Genomic DNA, 24,309 nt, shown 5'->3' on the forward strand with positions numbered 1-24,309 from the left:
AAAGAAAATTCATTCATTTGAGCAGGCCACCCTGTTCCACTGCTCCATAGACAAGTTCTGATGCTCACTAACGATGTAGACACTTTCCAAGCTGATGCACTGTGTCTTATGTGGTACTGGACAAAACAAGCTAGCCTTCATTATTCCCCATTCTCATCACTGATCCTTGGACACTCAAGACTGAATCACTGGTTGTCCTTCCTTGCACCAATTCTGGTAGGCACTATCCTCTGCATACTGGGAACACCCCATAAGACCTGTTCAGCTGTTTTCACTTGCTGCCTAGTATATCCCACCACTTGACAGATGCCATTGTGACAAGATAATCAATGTTATTTATTTCACCCATCTGGTTTTAATGTTATAGTTGTTTGTGGCCCTTTTCTGTCTGAAGCTTAAAGATATAAGCAGAAAATAAAATCTATTTAAGAAGTAACAGACATCGTAAACAAGCAGTTCTTCTTTTTCTTTCATCTTTTTTTTTCTTTTTTGTTTGCTGGGCTCTACATTTTAGATTTGTTTGAACCCGTCCACGCTTTTTCTCACAGGTCTCCAGTTTAATTGCTTCTGAAAGCCTGGGAACTGTCGAGATGTCAGTCAATCACATATTAAAGTAACACCTACAAACTTTCAAAGTAGGAGTGAGCCAGCAATGCTACAGATGCACCACTGTGCCACTCAAGAAGCTGACTTTGTGTCAGTCATTGATGGTATTATATAGCAGGTTTCAGTTAACAATATACGACTAATTTTAGATTTGGTCTTACTTGGCTGTAGTTGGATGATTCATTAAATATTTTTGGTAAATTATTTTTATAATGCAAATTATTGACACTTTCGGCACCCTACAGAAGACAGCCTCAAATACTATACCACATCATTTTATTAAAGTATCTGGTTTACATTCTCTATATCATGTAACTGGTTTATCATGGGAATGGGTGCAGTAGATCCTGAGCCTATCCTGGGAACGCTATGAGTGATGCAGGAATAACCCACAGGTGTTGGGGGGATTCAAGAGGATTGTCTGGCACTTTTAAAGCATTTATTTTTTGATGAAAATCAGAGAACACAGACGGAAATTCACACAGATATGGTGAGAACATGTGAAACTTTTTTCCTTTGTACCGCGTATGAACCCTTTGGCTTTCCACAATATGACTGAACGGTCCCGCGGAGGACGTGTCGGAACGGAGCGCGCTCGAGCTTTACGGTAGCCTCTATAGACGTGTGAATGGGTGGTTTATTTGATACTCACTGCCAGACCCTCACACACACACACACACACACACACACACACACACACACACACACACACACACACACACACACACACACACACACAAACACACACACCCGGCCGTAGCTCTAAAAGCGGCTGCGTAATTACGCACAGTCACTTGTTCTGTTGGAGAAAGACTTGCGGAGTGAAGACGACTCTGAAGACATTACCTGGATAAAGAAGATTACTTAGGTATGTAAACATGTAGTATATTAACTGTTATATTGACATGGGGTAGTTAACCTCCTGGGGTAATAAGAGCTGCTCGTTTCTGCATATTTCTGATGCGACTGATGCGCGACTCTGTGACTTTTCTACAGGTTTCAGACTAATATCTGAGGCAGTGTCTCCTTACACACCATCACCTCATTCATGAGAACTATGGCTGCTTCCCAAACCACACATTAATACAACTGTATGCAGTGTTTACTACAATTGTGGTTTGGGACGTGGACAATGTGTAGGAGTATGAATGAGAGTTAGATTTATTTCCTTTATAAAGGAATTAAAAGCCTAACTTGTGGACGGATCAGGTGTTGTAGGTTATAGTTGTAACCCTGGCTTTTTTTGCATAACAAATGTATATGGATATAGTTTATGCTTAATGTCACAGTCTTCCTCTTCTTATTCTCTAATTTTGTTTATTTCAAGTGTTGATGTCTAAAAAGAAGCACATAAATCTGCTAATATAAGATCAATTTGGAATTAGTACATGTATATGTCTAGAAATTCAGGATTAATAATCTTAGATTTGTTATATAACATTCCCACATTGAAAAATATAGATAGGTTTTTTATTATTTGATATATTTTCATTCTGATCTGAAATCTTTTAGCCACACCTTTATTTAATCCTTTTTTTATTTTGATCTCATAGGCTTCAGTTCATATGTATTTCTGCTGGCTATAAATTTGAAGGTGGTAATTAAGAAGTGGTGTGTGTTCATGTGGGTTTAAAAAAAAATAGACAGTATGAAAAAAACATCTTTATTAATGTTTATATTACCAAGGAACTTTAAGTAAAAAACTGAACAGTTACTCACTGTTCTTTCTCTCTGCTGCAGACGTCACGGTCGTTTTGTGGGATGCCATGACATTTTATTACGAAAGCTCATCGCAAAGTTGTAATTACGGCATAATGGTGGTGTTCATGTGCATTCACCTCATATTTCCAGTATTTCAAACAGGACCTGAGGGCAGGATAAACACACATTAGCACTTTACACAGCTGCCAGTATGGAGTACTGCTATCAGCTGTTTAAACCTGCACTAAACTAAACAGAATCCAAGGTAAAGGTTCAGGAACTGACACCGAACACATGCCTTCTTTTTTCTTCAGTCCTTCATACTGTAGAAATCCTTCCAAATTCCTGCTTCAGAAGGTTAAAAATGACCATCCCAGAACTGCAAGAGAACAATTGTCGGGTCCTTAATTAAAGACTTTAACCCACGACTTCTCAGTTCACTGTTTCTACTTAAATGGATGTAAAACCGGTTTCAAAATTGACTCTTTAAAAGACAGTTTGTTTTTTTAAACTTTTTCATTGACTTTATGTTTCTCAGTCAACATTTCTAGTGCGGAATTGTGCTTTTTTTGTTCTTGGAGTGTAGTTTTGGAAGAAAACTAAGAGGGGAAGAAGGAGAGAGCAGATGCCATGCTGCTGTCGGCGCTGTTCTGGTTTTCTCTTGCGGTGCCACTGGGCCAAGCTCTGGAGTTTCAATACCACAACACAGCTCAGGTGGAGCAATATCTACGCGAAATCAGCAAAAACTATTCCAGCATCACACACCTGCACAGCATTGGCCAGACTGTTGAAGGTAAGTACTCACTCATTCACTCCCTTTTAGTAATCAAATTAAATCAGGGCTGCAGTGTATTTATATTTAATAGCCCAAATCCCAGATGTGTATGTACAGCTGCAGTGTTTGGAATACGGATTGTCATTTATTAGATTTCTTCACGTTTATTTGTGACCAATTTGTCCCTGGGAGTAAAGGCATCTATATTCTGTTAGATGTTTTGCGATTTGTACATCATGGTGATGATGATTCAGCCCTGGACAGCTGTAGAACTCTGGACAAGTTTATTTAAATAACTAGTGAGACTGATGAGGTGTTGTCAGAAAGATTTCCATCATTTAATAGACACGTGTGTTTATTAGCTTGTTTTTGGCTATGTGAATGTGATGTTTTTGTTATGTGAATGTGATGTTGTATGTTATGTGTTATTCTGCCAACAGCAGGATCATTGGAGATATTTGAAATTTTGATTTTGGTCTGTTTACAGATTCAAGGCCAGATCTGGCAGGGGTTTGCTATTAGCGTAATGGCTTTTGGTTGAGAAGAATTTTCTCATCTGTATGAGAAAATATTTGCACACTTATCTGTCTCTCCTATGCACGTCTGTTTCATCTCTTTCTTCTTTCTGTCTCTCCTTCACATTTTTTTGCACTTAATTTCTTTTTCCCTTTCGTTTTTTTGACTCATCTTTTTTTTTTAACTCATCTCTTTCGTTTTTTTAACTCATCTCATCTTTTTTGGCAACTTCTCTCTCTCTCTCTCTCTCTCTCTCTCTCTCTCTCTCTCTCTCTCTCTTTCTCTTTCTCCCCCCCACCTTCTCTCTCTCTAGGCACGTTTCTCTTACACACTACTAGGCCCAGATGGTACTAATAAGATACACAGACATGCTTTAGTGAATGTAATTACCTCATTATACACATTAATTGTTAATTGGTGTGTTATTTACTACTTATACACCAGCACTGCTGAATTCTCAGTACTTGGTAAGAAGGTCTCTCTCTCTCTCTCTCTCTCTCTCTCTCTCTCTCTCTCTCTCTCTCTCTCTCTCTCTCTCTCTCTCTCTCTCTCTCTCTCTCTCTCTCTCTCTCTCTCATGAATATGTGACAACATACCATACTGCATACCGGAACTCTATGCGGGATTTGGATGAAATCCCGTAAGCTATTCTTTTTCCTTCCTGTGATATTTCAGCTGCAGCTGCAAATGTCTTTGAACTCCCAAAGGATCCCTATAATCACATTTTTATAATTGATCCAGTGGGTTCTTTCTGTCTTTTTTATCTAATACATCTTTGCTTAAACACACACTGTAGTACGTGTGTAGGACAGTAGTCCATTGCAACACACCATGTACACACATTTGGACATTTTCACATTCACACCTCAGGGAAATTTAGCATAGTACCCAGATGAGAAGAACATGTAAACCTCTAGACAAATGTTAACATGTGTTCGTATCCAACTTAGTTCCCTGGAGCTGTTACTAAGCTTGTTTTCACACTGGACATGTTTGCTGTCGTCTGAATCTGATTGTGATTGTTTCTGATGCTCCTCAGCACTGGTCTTGATCACTTAATTCTGTCGATTTCTATCCTGCATTTTCTTTTATTGTAATTTATCATAATTCAGCATGCATAGAGAACACAGTGTGACTTTTTTGGTCTATTATGTGCAATAAAGCAGCTCATAGCCTTTGTTGTCCCACTCTGTTCCCCTGCTACTCATCATACACATGTGTTATGGAAGCTAATGATGGTGGCAGCAGCTAAAACACATGTAAGGGTTACTTTACTTTACTTACTGTACTTTGCTGCTCTTTTTGATCCACATGACAGATTTTTGCTGTGCACTTTACTGTATGTGCAAATACCACAGATGCAAATATTAACAAAGGTAAGCAAATCATAAATGGTTTGGAGACATTACTGGATCTGTTTCTCCTGTTTTATTCACTAGTAGCACCACAGAGTATGCTGTCATGCTAAGGCCTATATTAAAAGTCTAAAATTAAAGAGTCTTATTTTCCTCTGTGTGAACATAGCTTATTTTACATAACTGATGTGCAGTTGGTTTCTACATAAAGTTTTTGAAAGCTATAGTGTTTAGGTGCAGTATTTTGACATTTTTATTTAGCCTAATAACCTAATCTTAAAATGTCTAACATGTGAAAGTCTGATCAATAATGAGGTAATAAAAAAATATTAGGGTTAGAAAGAAAGAAGTTCTACATTGATTTAGTGTCATTAAATCTTTTAATGGATAAATCTAATAATTTATTGTAATTTAATTCATTCATTGCATGATGTTAAATAAAAAGTTGCCTACTTTTCCTTAGTTACTTCATTTTATATTGTTACAGCTACAGTTACTATCTCTCTCTCTCTCTCTCTCTCTCTCTCTCTCTCTCTCTCTCTCTCTCTCTCTCTCTCTGTCTCTCTCTCTGTCTCTCTCTCTCTCTCTCTCTCTCTCTCTCTCTCTCTCTCTCTCTCTCTTTCTCTCTCTCTGTCTCTCTCTCCCTCTGTCTCTCTGCCTTACTGTTATCTAACAATCTCTAGGTACTTTCGACAGACAATGAACAGTAAATTGAGATTGAAACCACTGTAAACTTGCATTTTGTCCTATTAGCCTCACTCCAGGGCTCAAATGTCAAACTCCACTTATGGTCAGAACCTTCTTACTGGCCGAGCAAGCTGGGGTCAAAAATAACCTCTGTGGCCTAAACAGAGTTTTCCGGCTTACTGGAAAGCCTGTGGGTTTTACATTTAGTCATCTAGCTATAGGTTCATCCAAAACCACTTACTCTGACCAAATACATCTTTACTGTTTTGCTACGGATGTATCAATCAGCTGGGGTTGAACCTTGAGACTTACAAGATCAAAATTCATGGGTCAAAGTCAAGCCATCAGAATTTCCACCACCACATCCTTTCAGTTATGGTAAACACATGAGTGTAATCGTATTTAGAGTTATGGGAAACTTGTGTGTCTCTATGCCCTTGTCTCAAGCATTGCCTCTATGCCCTTGTGTCTGTGGGTCTCTACTATCGTATCTCTGTGGATTACTTTGGTCAGGAAAAGCCACTGCATGAGAGTGCAGACAAAGAGATATAATTACTCTACCTCTGCCCTCCACATGCTTTTCAATGAAATGTGTTGAAATACTGGTGTGCACACAGAGTAGGTACACTCATATTGCATGCATTGTAAAGCTTCATTATATTTAGTCACTCTTGAGAGCTGATTGCTGTTTTGACACAGGCCTCTACCTGTCATGTCCTGTGTGTCTTTAGAAAACAATCATCTTATATTACAGTGTGGTATTTTAAAGAAATGTTCATGACACCGAAGTCACAACAAATAAAATCTCTATCTGTATATGAAGTAGAAACAAAAATTGCATCGTTTTGTAATCTTGCATATACTAGATATGTTATGATATATTATAAAGGTAAGGTTACAAGACATCTATACTTACTTACATAATTGACATGATTATATAATTGCATCATAATTCCTGTAAACTAATTAACACACAAGACAAGAAGATAACAAAAGTTCTGATTTCAGTTGTTTACAATTCTGTTTTTCAGTTTCTGCACAGCTTAGAAAATAGACGTGTAATTGTCCGTTGTTTTTAGCGCGGTCATTGAGAGATAGCAATCATGTTTAATTGTTTTGTTTTCCATAAAATACCTATGAGGATGTGTTGTACATAGTGTACTGACCTCAGCATCCAGTACAGTCAAATGGAACTAACTTGTGTATGGGGTTTCAAAGCTAAAAAATCTAAAGAATTTTTTCAGAAATCTGTACATTACCAAAACTTGTGCGTGTGTCTGTACTGTACATTACCAAAACTCGTGTGTAGAGACTAGACAATGGTGTGTAAATACGCTTATAAACATCAGCTCTGTTTATCCAAAAAGCTTCTGAGTGCATGGGTTGATTCATGTAATGGACAGATTGGTCAGCCAGGTTCACTGAGAAAGCAGTTTCTTGCAAGAACCGGAGTCAAAGTGAATTCCAGCCTTAGGCTTGGAGAAAGAGAGCAATGCTTTTTGCTGGGTGCTCAAGCTTTCTTTGCCAATCAATGATCAATTCATCCATATATAGCATGTGCAGTCTTGTGTAACACAAGGCTCGAGTGTGTGAACCTGTTTATTTAGGCAAATCCAAGAATTTAGCTATTGTAGACTAGTGAAAGTCAAAATAATGAAAGTATAACATAGTATAATTTATAATTGTTAGCAAATTAACAGATATGGCCAAAACCCTGCAAATTTAAAAATATAACTGGGAACTGAAAAGAAAAACTAAGGCTCAGAACTGGCACAACCCAACACAAAAGGTGTAAATGCAAGAAACTAATAAAGGTGAAACAAAGAAAACTACCATGTCATCTTATTCTATATTTTTTGTATATTTCTAAAGGTATCTGGCTTTAGATATTGCAATTATATTGCTTACATTTTGTTTTCTTTAACAGTTTTGTATAAATCCCTGGAAGGTAGAAGTACAACACTACCATTTGTTCCCAAGAAAACAATGCGTAAAAAAACAATGTATGCGTAAAGCTTTACATTTCATTTTTTATTTTTCATCCCTAGTGTTAAAATAACAGTGTGCCCTCCAGGTCATGGTGTGGCTTTGTTGTTCTCACCATGCTTGGCACAGGTAGAGCCCCATGATGTCATTCTGCCGCGCATTCAGAGGATGTACAAAGCCTTGTTTCAGAGATGCATCTTCTCGTTTCTGTGTCTCTCTGAAAGAGAGCTTTGATCTGATCTGTATTATCACGGTTGGACCGGAATGATAAATACACTCTTCTCATTTGAGATTTGAAAGTGAAATCAGTTCTACTATTCAGGCTGAAGCGATGAGATGTGATGTGACCACACAGGGTCACACAGCTTCTGATTTAATGAAAAAATAAAGAAATAAATAAGAGGATGAAAAGCCAGCCTCCGTTTGGATAGACTATGGGAAAAATTACTCATGATGATGTCATTTCTATACTGAACCTCAAAACTTTCCTTGGTTTTTGTGCGCTGTGTAAAACTGCTCAGTTTCCTATAATATTCAACAGCTGCATTGTATTATTGCATGTAAATCTATGGTATAACTCATGTAATATTTTTTTAATTGCAGTATTATAGGTTTTTTTGAAAATTAAATGCATTGCCGTTTCTGTTCCGAGATCAAAACGTGATAGACACATATTTGCGGTGCCAGTACATGGCTTTTTGAGACCCACTGGATCAGGTTGCTTTTCTAGCTCAACACAAAACCAGTATTGAGGGAACAGGGGACTTTGCCAGGCACCCCACCTCCTTGTCTCTTTTTCCCCTCTTGCTCTCTTTCTAGCTCTTACTTTTCAGTCTTTCTTTTTCATGTTTATTACTTTGGATGCTAATACTGCTGCACTCAGTCTCTTGGCTTTTGGGTGGTCCTCTCTGTGTGAAAAACGAAAAGCTTCTTTAAACAAACACAGGGAGACGTTTGTCTCGTGAGTCCGCAGTTTAGCTGATTATAGCTGATTAAACCTCGGATGACCTTCTAATTCCAGCCAGTAAGGCTTTTCAACTAGCAGCTCATTTGATACTTGATTTCAGTGTTTTGGATTTTCACTCGCTTCATTCACCAAATGTTCTGGGTCTCTCTATCTCTGACAGTGTGTAGGACATTTGTCTGGACCTGGCCATGTTTTCCTTTAAAGCTTGAACAGATTGTCCAGCTTTCAAGATTAACCGCCTTTGTAATCTCAGTGCAGTTGGCAGGGAAGATGAGCTTCAAGGATACCTGGGACATCTGGATTTAATCCAGAAGCCAAGTGGATACTGGTGCTGCTTTGTTCAGTGACGTGACAGGCCACTAACCTACAGCATCACCACCAGGCTACTAATGTACTTAAAAGTCAGCATTGTGGATCATGAGAAAACCAAGCCTTGTCTACCTCCAGAGCATCTAAAAAAGATGACACAAACTCAAAATGAAGAATATTTTGTGAGTTTAAATTTCAGGTTGTGATATTTTAGTTTGTGAGTTTAAATTTCACGTTCACCAAGCTGCCACTTCTGGGCTGTTGAGCAAGTCCGTAAGTCACACTGGATAAGGGCATCTGCCAAAATGACAGTTGTAATGCTTGCATAATTTTCAAAAATAATCAGAATTTATATAATCTCTACAACCTGCCAACCTTTGAAACATGGTACACTCAACAGTCAGCCATTGTGACATTAGATATCGTCGCTGTCGGGTGGAATCCTCGTATCTCCAAAACCATTATTTTTCAGGAAATTAAAAAAACGCCATATCTTATCTGCAATGCACAGGGTTTAGTCCGCGTTGCAGTGGATTGCCTTACGCTAAATTCTTACCAGAACTAGCGGGGGTCAAGATTTTTTTTTCTTTGAGCCCAGTGTTTTGAAGACATTTACCTCAGAAGACGTGTTGATTCGTTGCAACTCTTAATCTTGAGGATATGCCGCGAAGCTCTGCCACGGAGTGAAGAAGAGGTGGACAGTTAAAGTGTTCAATGGAGTTGAGATTTGCACTCAAGCTATTTTCAAGACTTTAGATTGGTTAATAACTTGTAAAAAAACAGACCCATGTGGGGACTGACCAATAGCATCTATATGTGAAAAAATAAGGAATTGGCAAAATGTTGCCAATGTCCATGAATGTTTTACTTAGAAAATTGCAACAGTAAAATGAGCAAACCCAAATTAAATGTACCATAAGCCAAATTCTTTACAAGCTAATGAGAATGATTTTTATTAGAGGACATGTAAGTAGCTTGAGGGTCTGGGGTTCACTCTTGAGCTCAGGATATTGTCTAGTTTTTCGTGTTCTTTCTCTGTCCACATGCATTCTCTTGGCTTATTCTTGATTCCTCCCACGTCCGTAATACATGCCTTATAGGTGGATTGGCTAATTTCCCATAGGAGTGGCATGAGTGCGAGTGATGGATTTGTTTTGCCATCCAAAGTATACTTAGGATTTGTGAGAAGTGATTTTGGGATTCACTGATTTAACACTACATTAATCAGTTATAAACAGTTTTTCTTGCTTCTTCTTAATACCTTACGACAATAGAGAATTGGAATTCCATATGAATGTATAAAAAACACAACATGATATCAGTGAGATAGACGACAGAGCAGAAAAGTTTCCATTAACAGCTTAGTATACAGTAGTTCTATATACAGTATATAGTATAGTGCAGTAATGTTTTCTCTATTTTGCCTACAGTACATGTATAGTTATAAAATATCTTTAAATATCCAGTGTATATAGTAACTCTGTCTTGATGATTATTTATGTTAGAGAGTGTGTCTGGCTTCACGTTGTTAAACTCATTATTTTTGTTTTGGAACATCTGGTAAAGATTTTATTTCAGGGTTGGAACACAGAGAGTTAATGAATAGGCTTCCTGTCCTTAGTTCATCTTCTGCAGTTTGTACATGCTTCGACTTGCTGTGTGAATATGTGTGTGTTGAGTGACATGACATACAGAAAAGAGAGCTGAAGGAAGAGTGCAAAAGAGCAGTGAGAGAGACAGAGAGAATGAACGAATGAATTAATGTACGAATCGATGTGACACTGGGTTGCCAGGTGCTCATCCAAACCAGACTCAAAAAATTATTTACTTGCCTTATTGAAGACGTTGATAACAATGAGACACTAATGACGTCTTCTGCTATTCAGTCCATCAGCTGTGTGGATCTTACGACTAAATGACAGACATGTGTTTTGTTTTGCAGGAAGAGAGCTTTGGGTGCTAATACTGGGTCAACATCCTAGAGAGCATCGTGTCGGCATTCCTGAATTCAAATACGTTGGCAACATGCATGGTAATGAGGTGAGACACACACTCACACAAATACACTCTAGTCAAACCTTTTGGTCTATATTCATTACTCTTGGAAACCATTGTGGCCAATTTTATGCAGTAACAAATAAAACTGCTTTTTTATGTAACAGAGGCGACAAAACATTCAGTGAAATGCCCTCGACCTAAAGCAAATGGAACCAATCTTCCATGTCCATCTTCTTTTAAAGTGATGCTACATTTGCCCTGGATGGGGGGGGGGGGGGGTATATACAGGCTTTAAATGGACATGGGTGTGTATTTTGTTTGGGGTTAATTTAATAGAGAAGGTATGTGAGAAAATGAGTAGTATTGTCAACAGAGACATCCAGAAACACAGAGGGAATTGTAACACTTGACGATGGAGAAGGGTTTGTGTGGGTGTACAGATAAACACCTATGTTAAAGCATAAAGAAGACCATTTATGTCTGTTACCTGGAATAAATGCAAGATTCGTGAAATGAAACATCTTAGAGAGGGTGGATCTCATACAGCAATTCTCATCTACTTATACTGTCAGTCACACTTATTCAAAAGACATCATCAAGTGAATCATCAAGTGTTGAAACTCTCCCTCGTCAGTAGACACTGGAAAAAGATTCAGGTGAGTAGAGAAAAGGGTTTCGCTTCGCTTACTAGTACTATTCAAAAAACTATGCTTAGATATGTTTCAAGCAATCATCTTTCAACAGCTTCAAGTTTTCTAAATAAATATCAGTGGACTTTTGTCTACTAAGGAATCAGAAAACTCCTTAAACTCCAAAAGAAATCTGAGGGAAAAACAAGCTGTCGGAATTTGAATTTTTTTTAAAATCCATTTTCTCAAATAATGGATGTGAATAAATGTCAATCAGAGAAGACAGAATGTGTGTGAGAGAGAGAGAGAGAGAGAGAGAGAGAGAGAGAGAGAGAGAGAGAGAGAGAGAGAGAGAGAGGAATTTGTCTCATACTGTTATGTTGCAGAGAGAAACACAGAGGTAAATGCAAGTGCAGGTGATGCAAATTTAAAATTAAAGCTGGTAGCAAACAATCCAAAGCACAAAGCAAAATCAGAATAAAATAAATAGACAAAAGTAGGGAAATCAGCAAATTGATATTAACAGGCAGGGGCAAGAACCAGGAAACCAGGAAACAGAAACTGAGGTCAAACACACAAGAGTAAAACACCAAACAAGCTACTGTATAACTATGGCTAAATGAGAAACGGGAAACAGGAAACAGGAAAGAAATCTTGTTATACAGCACTCAAGAGGAAATGCCACTAATCACTCTAAAGACATGACAAAAGGATTTAAATACTTTTAATCAAAGGGGAAAACAGAACACGTGAATAATTAAGACAAAATCGTGGAACAGCTAATAACGACAGGGGTGGAGACAAGACATGAATCAAAACAACGACACACGTTTTAATAAACAAACAACAGAACAGAGTTGAACATGAACAGAACACATGCAGGCATGAACTCATGCTGCTGGTTAAAACGTGACACGGACCTTGGAAGGAGCTTGCTTTGTGCACAGGGGCGTTGTCAAAAGGTTGGACCTGGTGTCGTTAGAATTGTTTCACAAGACCATGGCAAAGCAGTCATGGTGAAGGTGACGGAGGTTCCTAACGTTGTCAGAGAAACCATTATTAAACAACACTTAAGAGTAAAGATACAAAGTCACAGCAAATACTTTGAACATGTCAGTACAATAGTTTGTATAATATGCAGGCAGAAAGTTTAAGTAATTACAGCTAGTCAGCCCTAGTCTCGTGCGTCATCCAAGATTTCAAAACGTACCCTCAAGGTAATGATATGGAAGTCTGAAAAGAGTTGCAGCATGATCTGAAAGCAGCAGAAACCACAGTTACAAAAAGAACAATAAGCAATGAACACAGGGTTGTGTTTATTACTTCAGAACCCCAGTAGTCTGTAAGCAGTAGCTTCTCAAACTGTAATTGCTAATAAACAACCTTGTAAAAAGCTACTAATGTTGTTCATTTGCGGTGTTCAAACACGGTTTGAAAGGATACTTGTGTTCTGTTCCACAAGCGGAATGGAAACTGACCTTTTCAACATTGCCACTATTAACTTTTCATGTGAGATGTTTTTACCTCTTACACAGAATTTTAGTGATTAAATATAACGGCTAAAATTTTAGACGCTTATAAACAAGCACTTTAGGGCATCTCAGAGAGCGGAAACGAGTTTGATGTCACCATTTACTTTGAAAACCTAAAATGAAACGTTTTGTTTTTGGTTTTTGGTCTATGAATTTATTACCCCTAGTAGGCTAGATAAATACTTGGCAGAAATACTTGAAAATGTACATATTCTAAAATCCCCGAGTGTGTCTTTCTACATGAGTTATTAAGCACCATAATGGAGTCATTTAAGATATTTAATGAACAAGAAACCCCCAAAAGTAAAAAGTGAAACTGAACAAATCTTTATGTATGCTTATGAGTACCTCCTCGTGGTACAAAGTACAAATATAAAAGACATCGTGAGTGTATGTATATGCACTGGAAGTATATTAATTACTAAAGCATAATGTCTCAATCCTTCTTTCTTCCCACTCTTTTCATGCCGCTGCTACAATTCACTGAGGAAAAGCTTTAATGCAGAGTTTTTGTAGATGAGTGGCAGTAAGGTGTAACTGCTACAGTACAGTATATAATGGTGGTAAAAGACAACATCTTGGCACCTTAGAACAACAAAGTAGATACAACTCTGAGTTTGGGGTAATATAGTGCAGCTGCTGTATGTATCTGTGTTTATCTTGACAGTGTAACACAAAAGACTTACTGTAGATAACTCACACTGTTTCTAAATGATAAGGTCACAGAACAGAAACAGACATCTCATACCAGATTATCGCAACGTGGAAGATTTAAATGCCTCAAAAGACTAAAACTTCCAACAGAAAAGGTCACACACACACTTGTATTTCCTGTTATTGTGGTCTATTTTTATTGACTTGTAACAGTATAGATAAATAATGGCATACGTTCTGTATGATACTAAAGCATTATAAACCAGATAATTGAGGTGGAAATTAATACAAATTACAGTAATCTCAATTTTAACCTTAGTTTCTCAACTAAAAGCTGCAGGTTTTGCAAAAATCTTCTATGCAGCTAAATGTCATAATATTAATAATGTCATGTCAACACTATGAATCGTTACATCCACATTTATATAAAGAAAGTTCTCTTTGTCTGTATTTCTCTTTAAATAAGTGATACACAAAACATAATCCCAAAAGAGGAAAAGAATGGAGACAAGATCCATATGGAAGACATGTAGTGACAGAGTCAGCCATTTCTAAAGGTCCTGTCAAGGTCAGAGTGTTTTACTTTTCTGATCTGGTCTAGTCGAGTATAACAGATTAACCATTATGTAGCTAAGGAAAGAAACGATTCCTGATAGTCAGGTGAACTCTGTCTCACTGTGAGGAGTGTATAATGTGTCCTTGAAACAGTATAAACAGTCTCTGTAACTGAAACAAAGCACCTGCAGGCAGGAGACAGCCATCAGGGATGTTTATGTCTAATTATGTCTTGTACAATAAGGGCTAGGGCCAGGAGAGGACCTGACTAATGTGTTATTGAGTTAGAGAAGACCAAGTACACAACTTGGGCATATTAAGTCTGTAACAGTGAACCAGTGTTGATGTTATTCATTGATAGAGACTTCAAAGCTCCTTTGTACATCTAAGTTGTACAGGAAGTCTGCCAAATGATATAAATGTAAATAATGTTTTGTTAGAGTTTTTTTGGAAGATCAGTGTCTTTTTTATTTATGTTTCTCATGTAATCATCTTCCTTATCTTCTCATTGTCTCTTTTCCTTGCATTTTTGATGTTTCTTCTCCCATTAAAGAGAGATTGTCTATCTTCGAGAGACATCTTTCCTTCCCTATCTGTCTGTCTGTCTGTCTGTCTGTCTGTCTGTCTGTCTAACTCTCTACTGACTGTTTTTAGTCATTCGTTGTTTTCTTTTACTTTTCTTCGAGTCTCTATTTTTTCCTCTACGGTGTGTGTGAGCCTTACTGTGAGATGCACAGACTCACACAGTGGGCGAGTCTGTCTGCAGTGTGATTAGTAACAATAGTTATTGGAGAAGATAGCAGTAATCATGGGGAATCACTGAGACACATGGATGCAGACAAACAAAGAGGGACAGATACTTATCTAGTGATTTGAACTTGTTCCTAATCGTAGTTGGGTGTGAGTGCCCTCATTACTACATGCAGAGGGTGTGCGTTTATGTGTGTGAGCGTTTATGTGTTTACAGTACGTGCTTGTGTGACTTGCCCTGGGCTCAGATTGCTCAAGTTTTCTAGATAATCTCCTGTTTTATATGAAGTACCTTCTTCTCTGTCAATATAGACAGAGGCTCTTTTATCACATCAACTGCAATTATTTAACATATAAATAAGCAGAGAATGATATAATTTTGATATAATTTCCATGATTATAGCTTTCCATGAACAGAGAGCAAAATTGGTTTAGCTCTTTGGTTGAGAACGACAGCCTTAATCTCTCCCAACCCTTTGGAGTATAGAAGGCATGGGTGAAAGCCCAGACAATAGGACAGACATTGTAATTAAAGAACTAAAAAAGCAGATTTCATGGTTCTACATTTACCCTGAAATTTACATCTGTGTTAAACACTGAAATGTGGAGATGTTTAGTATGCAAATTAGCATTTTCTATTATCAGTTAAAGACTCCTCTTTATAGAGCACTATAGAGGGGGTAGCAGTGAGAGAGTATTAAGACAAGAAGAACACAGCCATCATTACATTACAATATTACAAATGACATAGCAAACAAAAGGAATTTTAACACTTTAAATTCCTTAACTAGAATTAAATATTTGGATTGAACCTGGGTTAACTTGCGTATTTGTGGTATCATCAGCCATGAATGGATAAATACAAGCTGTGACTCATTTAAAAAATAGCTTGTCTGAAGCTTTTGCATCAGTAGCAAAAAGGAGTTAGGAGCAAAATGAATGTCTGTAGTTCTGTGCCTGTGTAGGCATTGTTATCTTTCACAACTTTGTAAACTTATTTGGCCTTTTCTTCAGTCAATATCCAACTTCTGATCATTTTTCAAGTCACGTCAAGCCATGAAGCTGTTATTGTCATTTTAACCATATATAGCTGACATACAGTATATTTATTACCGTATATATACTGTACATATAGCTGAAAGTCAACATGTGAGACTAGTGCAACAGTGACTGGTGACTTTCAGTTTCAGTGTATTTCTCTTCTCTTCTCATTTACAAGTGTGAAACATTCCTTAGCCTGGGGTTGAATGTGGCATTTAGTTCAACAATAACCCAGGGTTAAGTGCAGTGTGAAAAGGTATTTAAAACTGTTTCATCGTTAACTACATCTCTAGTAAGCACTGGTTGGCTATAGTGTGATGTTGGTCTCTCCTTGGTCATTGAAAAACTTCTCCTAGAGGTCCGGACAGCTGAGTCACTGGCTTATTCAGGAAACACTTCAACTAGCACTTCTTTCCCTTATCTTTTGCATTTAAAAAAAAAACAACAAAAAAAAAAAACCACAACCTTTGACACTTTTTCATTGTAACTTTGAACAAATGTTTTAAACTCATGGTATCTTAAGTATGTAACCTAGTGAACCAGCATTAATGTATTCAATGTTAGAGATTTAAGCACTCATGTACGTCGCTCTGGATAAGGGCGTCTACCAAATGCTGTAAATGTAAATAGGCTACTGAGATACAAGAAATCACTATGCATTGTGCTACATTTCTGTGAGAAGTAAATTTTATGACTACACCCCAAAGAGTGCACTGTATGATAACTAGACAATGGATTAACCCATTGCAAGAGTCAAGTTTTTGGCTACATCTGTTTTTTTTTTTTTTGTGTGTGTATATGTGTAGGTAGTGGGGCGAGTCTTGCTGCTCCAGCTGATAGATTATCTGACCCTCAACTATATGAGTGACCCTTTTGTGACGAAGCTGATGAACACCATGCGTATACACATCCTGCCCTCGATGAATCCAGATGGCTTCGAGTCATCAGGACGTGACTGCATGTACTCACAGGGCAGGTGAGTGAGTGAGAGAATGAGAGACAGAGACAGTGAGAGTGAGAGTGAGAGTGAGAGAGAGAGAGAGAGAGAGAGAGAGAGAGAGAGAGAGAGAGAGAGAACACACTGCATTATGGATTCTATATGAGAATCTATTTGGCTAAACAGCACAACTTGTAGTAGAACATGTGGGGATTCAAACAATGGGTTCTCTGTATCATCTGTATGAATTCCAAACAATAAGAAAAACTTTAGGGAATTAATGACGATCGTGCACAACAACGTAAACACAGATGTTCTGTTAGAGAATGATGTGATAAGACAGAGAGACGGTGAGCCGATGGATAATTTGCAGAGGTGTTGAAATGATTTTAAATAAACTGAATGTTTCAGAGGTCAAACATGTGGGCAGAGCTGATCTCAGCAAAGAGTAACTTATATCATCTTACAAAAGATTTCAGATTGTGAAAGCTAACATCTATCCCAACTGCTCAAAATCCAGCATGAATACGTTGAGTGAATTTAAATAAAAATGGATGGGATTTATAATAAAAGACATCAATTATATACAATTATAATAAAATAAAAGTTTTAATATTTATAATTTTGGAGTAATGATATTCTTCATTTTTATTTAAATGCTTAAATTAGTTGCTTTCAAACATATCAATCCATATTCCGTGTTTTTGCTACAAGTCCATATATTACACAGGTAAAGTTCCTTCTAAAGTTCCTCTGAGTTATGTATTTGCTTAAGGCAATTTTTTTGGGTTCCCCATTCAGATTATAAAAATTATGTATAATTAAGCATGTAGAACACGTCTCCTCCTGGATTTTCTGCCGTATACAGTACGTGTCTGCTGCAGGGTTTTTAAATAACAGCCAGACCACAAACACTCGTAACAGTCTGAGAAATTTTTAGTTATTTATTTATTGCTGTGAAATGAAATACTATGTTACATAAAAGCAAGAGGCAATTTAAAAATGAAAAAAAAAAACAACAACAACAACTACTATGATGATATAGAGATATAGAATGAGAAGATGGCAAGCATTGAAACAGACATCTAAAAATATTTTTGTTTCTTGTCCTTATACTGTATTGCTGTATGAATGGTTGTGAAACTTGCACTATTCAATGCAATTTTTCTTTGATATTACTATATGGCTTTTATCCGCACTATTAAACTGCTTATAAAACAGCACTTGATCCAACATGTCTCATAGGATTTATTTATTTATTTATTTATTTATTTATTTATTTATTTATTTATTTATTTATTTATTTGAGGGGGGGGGCACTGGAAGTTTATTGTGTGCATGTCTTAATGAATCCATTGGGATGAAATGCTGTTGTGAAATTGAAATATGTGCACACTATAGAAACAAATTTGTCACTTTATTACTATACTATTTTATGTTGTCCAGTTATTAATGGCAGTGAAATTGTTTTTTAATCCTGATTGTTTTTTTCTATAATCAAAACATGTTCATGGTTTAAAATAAATGCTGCTCAAACAATCACCTGATAAGTTTGCACTTAGCTATAAGCAAGCGCTCGGAATTTTATCCATAAATAATTGGTCCTTGAGATGAGCGATATCTTTGATTAAGATTCTGTCTTCACTAAGAAAAAAATGTTATTTGAAAGTACAAAACACAAATTTCAGCCTGACATATAATACTGATTTAATGCTCAGTGGGAGCACATTACTCAAGCATGAATATGAATCCAGGATTCTCAATAGTTTTTTTTTCCCCCAAAGTTTAGTAGAAGGTGAAGTTTCTCTTAAACTATTTCTAACATTTCAAACTTGGTTTTGTGTGCAAATGTTCTATGCCTTTTTTCAAATGTCATGCAGAAAGTAGTAGGCATCTTATAGGTAATGGATACATGATAAGACAGCTAGTGCTCTCCCTCAAGCATGTTAAGCCATCCTATAGCATTGCGTGACCGCAATGAATCACAAATTCCCATTTCACAGCATGTGACGCTGGTTCATTACAAAATATCCCTCAGCATAGCTCACACTCATGTAGTTTAATTGGGTGAAGGAAATGGTTATTCAAAACAGCCTCCCCTTTTAATGAGTAAGAATTGGCTCACTAGGTCGCAGCTAAACATGGAATGCAAACGCCCCGTGGGACACTTTCGGTAAGCAGGACAGCCACTGTGAAATGAATTTGAAGGCACTGAGAGAATCCATGAAAGAAAATATAGCATCTATACCAGTAATAGTACATCATATGGAAACTAAACAATTGAAATGCATGGACATTTTAAGATGATATTAGATATTATCTTACATACATGTATGTAATGTCGTTTTTTAAGAAATATCGAATCAAAGTATTTCTAATATCATTTTATGCTATAACCAATGATATCCTACAGATGAATAAAATCATTTTCAGCATGCAAAGTATATCGCCCCTTAGTATATCCTCTACACAGAAAGGGTCACTAAACTGCAGCTCATACAGACACCGAACAAGTTTCTCAGACAGTGTGAAAGAGACAAAGAGAGAAAGGAGAGAAAAAAACCTTTGGCCTTAAAACAAGAGAAACAGATGTCTTGAAGTAGCAGGATGGAATTGAGATCAGAATGAGAGATAAAATAACAAAGAGTGGGAGGCTGTAACGTAGCGTAGTCCTGCTGTGTTTTTCTTTTATAGTATCTTTTTCTACATGCTATATTATCTTACACTTCCTTATTGTAGCTGATAAGGTGAACATCCTGTCAAAGCTGGCACAGCAGCATTTGAACTCAGATAAATACCAAGCCAGTCAACCACATCCTTCATCTGTGGCTACAACCTGATATATAAACAACACTCCATGTGCATCAGTATCAGCAATTTACATGACCGACAGGAGAACTTAAGAGGAGTAATATTAAAAAGTAAAACAATAATCTGCAGTATGTTCTACTACTCTAGTCTTTTACTGATATTAATGATAATGATTAAAAGCCTGAGACAGAAGTGGCACAAGTAGCCATACTGGTTCTGTCCATTATGTTGTATAAATCTTCCACTATTTGAAAACTGCATGAAGGGGCAGGTTAGTTATAGTATATAGTTCAATAGTATGAACTGATTCACGCTTCATTTGTTCAGCAAACATAGTCACTGTTGTCTTCTCTTGTCATCAAGCATCATCTAGCTGTTTTTACTGTACAACTGGAATACAGATAGATTTCCTAGTGTAAATACTCTAGACACTAAATACAATATTACACAGCTGTGTTTTCTAGCGTTTTGTTGGCACTTATATCTGTATCCAGAATGCTTGTTTTTTTCTGAATGCTTTCACCATGCATTTGAAAACAATGGAAAAAAAAAATAATAATGGCTGCACAGTGTTGAGACACAGCATGGTCTATAGTTCAGGCCTCCACTGCATCACCACTACACCAGCTATAGTACATTCATGTTATCTTATGAGGATTTGTGTTTCTTGATCACATCATTAGTTCAATCCTAATAATGTATTTGGTTATGTTAATATTATGTTCAGCCCACAATTCGAGACAATGTTTTGGCTGCAATCACAGATACAAATGGAATGAATGAATTAATGAATGAATGATCAGGCATTGGCTACAACATTAGGGTAGTTTTTGTCAAAACATCATTTGTGAACAACAGTCATATGTCTGATTTGGGTCTGGGCAATATGGACAAAATCTTATATCGCAATCTGGATCATTTTATCTCTTGAAACTTTAGATCACATTTTCTATAACATTGCTCAATACAAAATACAAAATAACTGCATACATTCATGACCAGTCATGGGGTGTACAGTACTTTACAAATGACTAATTTCTGATTTGTTTGATTGTCCAGATGACAGACTCCTTGGGCTGACGGTTGTTCAGTGTTGGTGTGTTGTTCGTTTTGCTTGACAGCTTATTTTAGTTTTTGTGACCTCACACCACTAATAGCACCTAGCTCCAACTTTCCTGAAGTAAATTACCTGCAAACAAAGTTTTTTTTTCCATTATTGACGATATAGTCATTATAGGAAAATATCTAGACATTAGTAGAATTTTTTCTATCATCCTACAATATGCATTGCCCTGTCACACAGTCCTAGTCTGAAGACGTGAGCCCAAAACTCACCATTGCTAACTATAAGTATGGGACATTCAAAAGGTCAGAAGCTCTGGCTCTTAAGTAATAAAAGGTAACTGTCATGTGACTCTTGATCTCTTTTTTTTAACCTTTACACTTGTGCTTGTGTATACAGGTGACAAACAAAAAAATGTCATGCTTGATATAACAAAAGAACATGACACATCTATGTCAGAACTCTATTCATTCTGAACTAATTTAACCTTGCAGTTTATAGTAGGTCTGAATATGTTTAGACTTTCAGAGTATGCCTCCATTAAAAGCTTTTTTAAAAAAAAGAATGTAGACTGATAGAACACCATCGATGCTCTGGCAAGCACTTTCTATCCTTTACCCTCTACTCCAGTAAATGGGTGAGCTAATTTAAGTTCAGTGAACTTATGTTTAATATTTATGATATTGATCTCCGAACTCACGTACATCAGTCTCATTTCATAATAACTGTGTCTTCAGTGCACAGAAAGGTCACAGCAAACAAACACTGCATTACTCATTTCAGTGGCTGAAGACTCCCCTCTATATGTGGTGATGGTCAATAAATTCTTCTGGCAGTTTAAGAACAAGATGTGAGATTTAAAGCTTAAATAAACACCAAAGACTTGTGAAAAGGCAAACACACACACACACACACACACACACACACACACACACACACACACACACACACACACACACACACACACACACACACAACACACACACGCACACACACACACAAACACACACACATACACACACACAACACACACACGCACACACAAACACACACAAAAGACACAAACACACACACATACACACTCACACACACACACACACACACACACACACACACACACACACACACGCACACACACACATACACACGCACACACACACATACACACACACACATTCACACACACACACACACACGCACACACACACACGCACACACACGCACACACAGACACACACACACACACACACACACACACACGCAACACCACACGCACACACATACACACACACAAACACACACACACACACACAACCACACACAAAACAACACAACACCACACAAACAAACACAACACACACACTAAACACAAAACACACACACACCAAGCACACTACACACACACACACGCACACACATACACACACACACACACACACACACACACACACACACACACACACACACACACACACACACATAAACACACACACACACACAAACACACACACACACACACACACAAACACACACTCACACACACACACACACACACACACACACACACACACACACACACACACACACACACACACACACATGGTCAGTTTATGACTCACTAAATCCAAGAATTCCTTTGGAAATGCTCAAACTTGATAGAGAAGCAGCCGGACCAAACAAGGCCTAAAATAACCAAGCGAGAGCCATAACACAGCTACATCCACACTTATTTTGTTTTATCTCAATATCAAAATCTCGATTCTCAGTCCATCTTGTTTTTTCCAGCACTTTTGTTATATTCCCAGAATTTCCTCTTCCTCTGGTGCTACTGTTGCTAATCGTGGTCACCTGTTGAATCACCCCTGTCTAGCTTCTTTGTTTAACCCCTCTATACTAAACCATTTTAATCATTTAACCCTTATTACATATTGCTGCACACTATATGTATAAATATGCATCAAATACACATTGTACACAATACAAAAATACCAATATTTACTTGGGGATTTGCAGTGCAGTTTTTAACTTCTGTCCCATTTGTGTTGCTTTAGCTCAGTTTCTTGATCTGAACCATTTGTTAATATCCTGATTTTAACTTTCTAAAAATGATCCATCTGGGTTTCAGTATGTCACAGATGTATAGTATAACAAGATGAATTTTACATTGCATATACATTTTAATTATACTCATTTAAATTACACTTAGTTTTGATTATAATTATAGGCATAATTGTGTATTTTCTGACAGCATAATCAGCCTAATACTGTTTTCATTAATGAGTTCATCTTTTACTTTCTCTTTTACTAAAATACTGTCCTTAATAACATCTGCATTTGACTTGATTACACTAAAAGAACACGTGATCATTTTCAGGATCAAAAAAGACCTAAAATTAATCACAGTATTTAACTGGGATATGGAATTTCAGATGAGTATTGCTCATGACTGAAATATTACACAAGTTGACCTAATAAACCACTCAGATTTTAAAATAAACAGTCTGATTAAAGTTTTATTGTTGTACTGCAGAAGAACAGTCTATATGATGTCTGTGCAAAAGAGGAACTTCGTATGTCTAATACTAACACAATCCCTAACCCGAACTCTATATTAATCATATACAACAAACTAATATTAAATTATTATTCATTTACTGATTAACATAACGATGGGGCCACATTCCTAGGAGCCGGCAAATTACTAGCAATGATAAGAAATAGTTTTTTATTTTTTTAAACTCATGGATACTGTCTGTGGGGTTACTTGTGCTGTGTCTTCACAAAAGCTCACAAAGAAACCAACCAATTTTGAAGAACAAAGTAAAATGTGAAATGTGCTGAAACTACTTGTTTTGTTTTTTTCTTCCTTCAAAGGCTTGGCACCTATAGAGAAGCTTATTTCAGAGGGATGTTTATAGAGCTTTCAAACACCACATTTGCAGAGGAACATGACTATAACAATTTGTTCTACATACGTCATTGTAAGAATGCAAATAAGTAAACAAGAAAATAAATAAATAAAGAAGGGGTGTAGAGGTATGTTAGAGATGAACCGGTCATTTGGCGACATTTGACGATTATTTTGCTTTTGACTTCTCGATAATTAACTGTATTGTGACTGCAAAAGCAAACCATACTGTAGACAAATAAATAAACAAACAAACAAATAAATAAATAAATAAATAAAAAGGGTAACTAAATTTTTTAATAAACCCTGACAAACCATTCAAGTGCCTCTGTGGAATAACTACTGGCTATACAGTATATAATAACACCTCACATTAGGGTGTATTTTAGGAATCTCTGAGCACAGCACTTTTAAACAGAGCGGCTTGGGTTGGGAAGCTTAGTGGTAAGAATTAAGAGGGATTACCTCACTGTGTCCATCACAGCACTGCAGAAAACACCTAATTAGTTGCACATGAGTCAGTTCAGTG

General features: G+C 37.0%; 1 protein-coding gene across 4 annotated transcripts in view; it reads left to right on the plus strand.

The window, feature by feature from the left end:
* The first annotated feature begins 1,171 nt into the window (after positions 1-1,171).
* The window catches only part of cpm (carboxypeptidase M), a 33,872-nt gene continuing 10,734 nt past the window's right edge, over positions 1,172-24,309 (plus strand). The window contains exons 1-4 of one of the 4 annotated variants that reach the window (XM_047804372.1): positions 1,172-1,474; positions 2,894-3,100; positions 10,845-10,942; positions 16,868-17,037. In XM_047804372.1, coding sequence (XP_047660328.1) covers positions 2,938-3,100; positions 10,845-10,942; positions 16,868-17,037 — 431 coding nt within the window. In that variant the 5' untranslated portion in view covers positions 1,172-1,474; positions 2,894-2,937. Of the gene's footprint in view, positions 1,475-2,893; positions 3,101-10,844; positions 10,943-16,867; positions 17,038-24,309 lie in introns of those variants that run through there. The other 3 variants (XM_047804371.1, XM_027166699.2, XM_047804373.1) reach the window with 3 other exon arrangements.

The sequence above is a fragment of the Tachysurus fulvidraco genome, chromosome 19, assembly GCF_022655615.1.
Source record: "Tachysurus fulvidraco isolate hzauxx_2018 chromosome 19, HZAU_PFXX_2.0, whole genome shotgun sequence".
Lineage (NCBI taxonomy): Eukaryota > Metazoa > Chordata > Actinopteri > Siluriformes > Bagridae > Tachysurus > Tachysurus fulvidraco.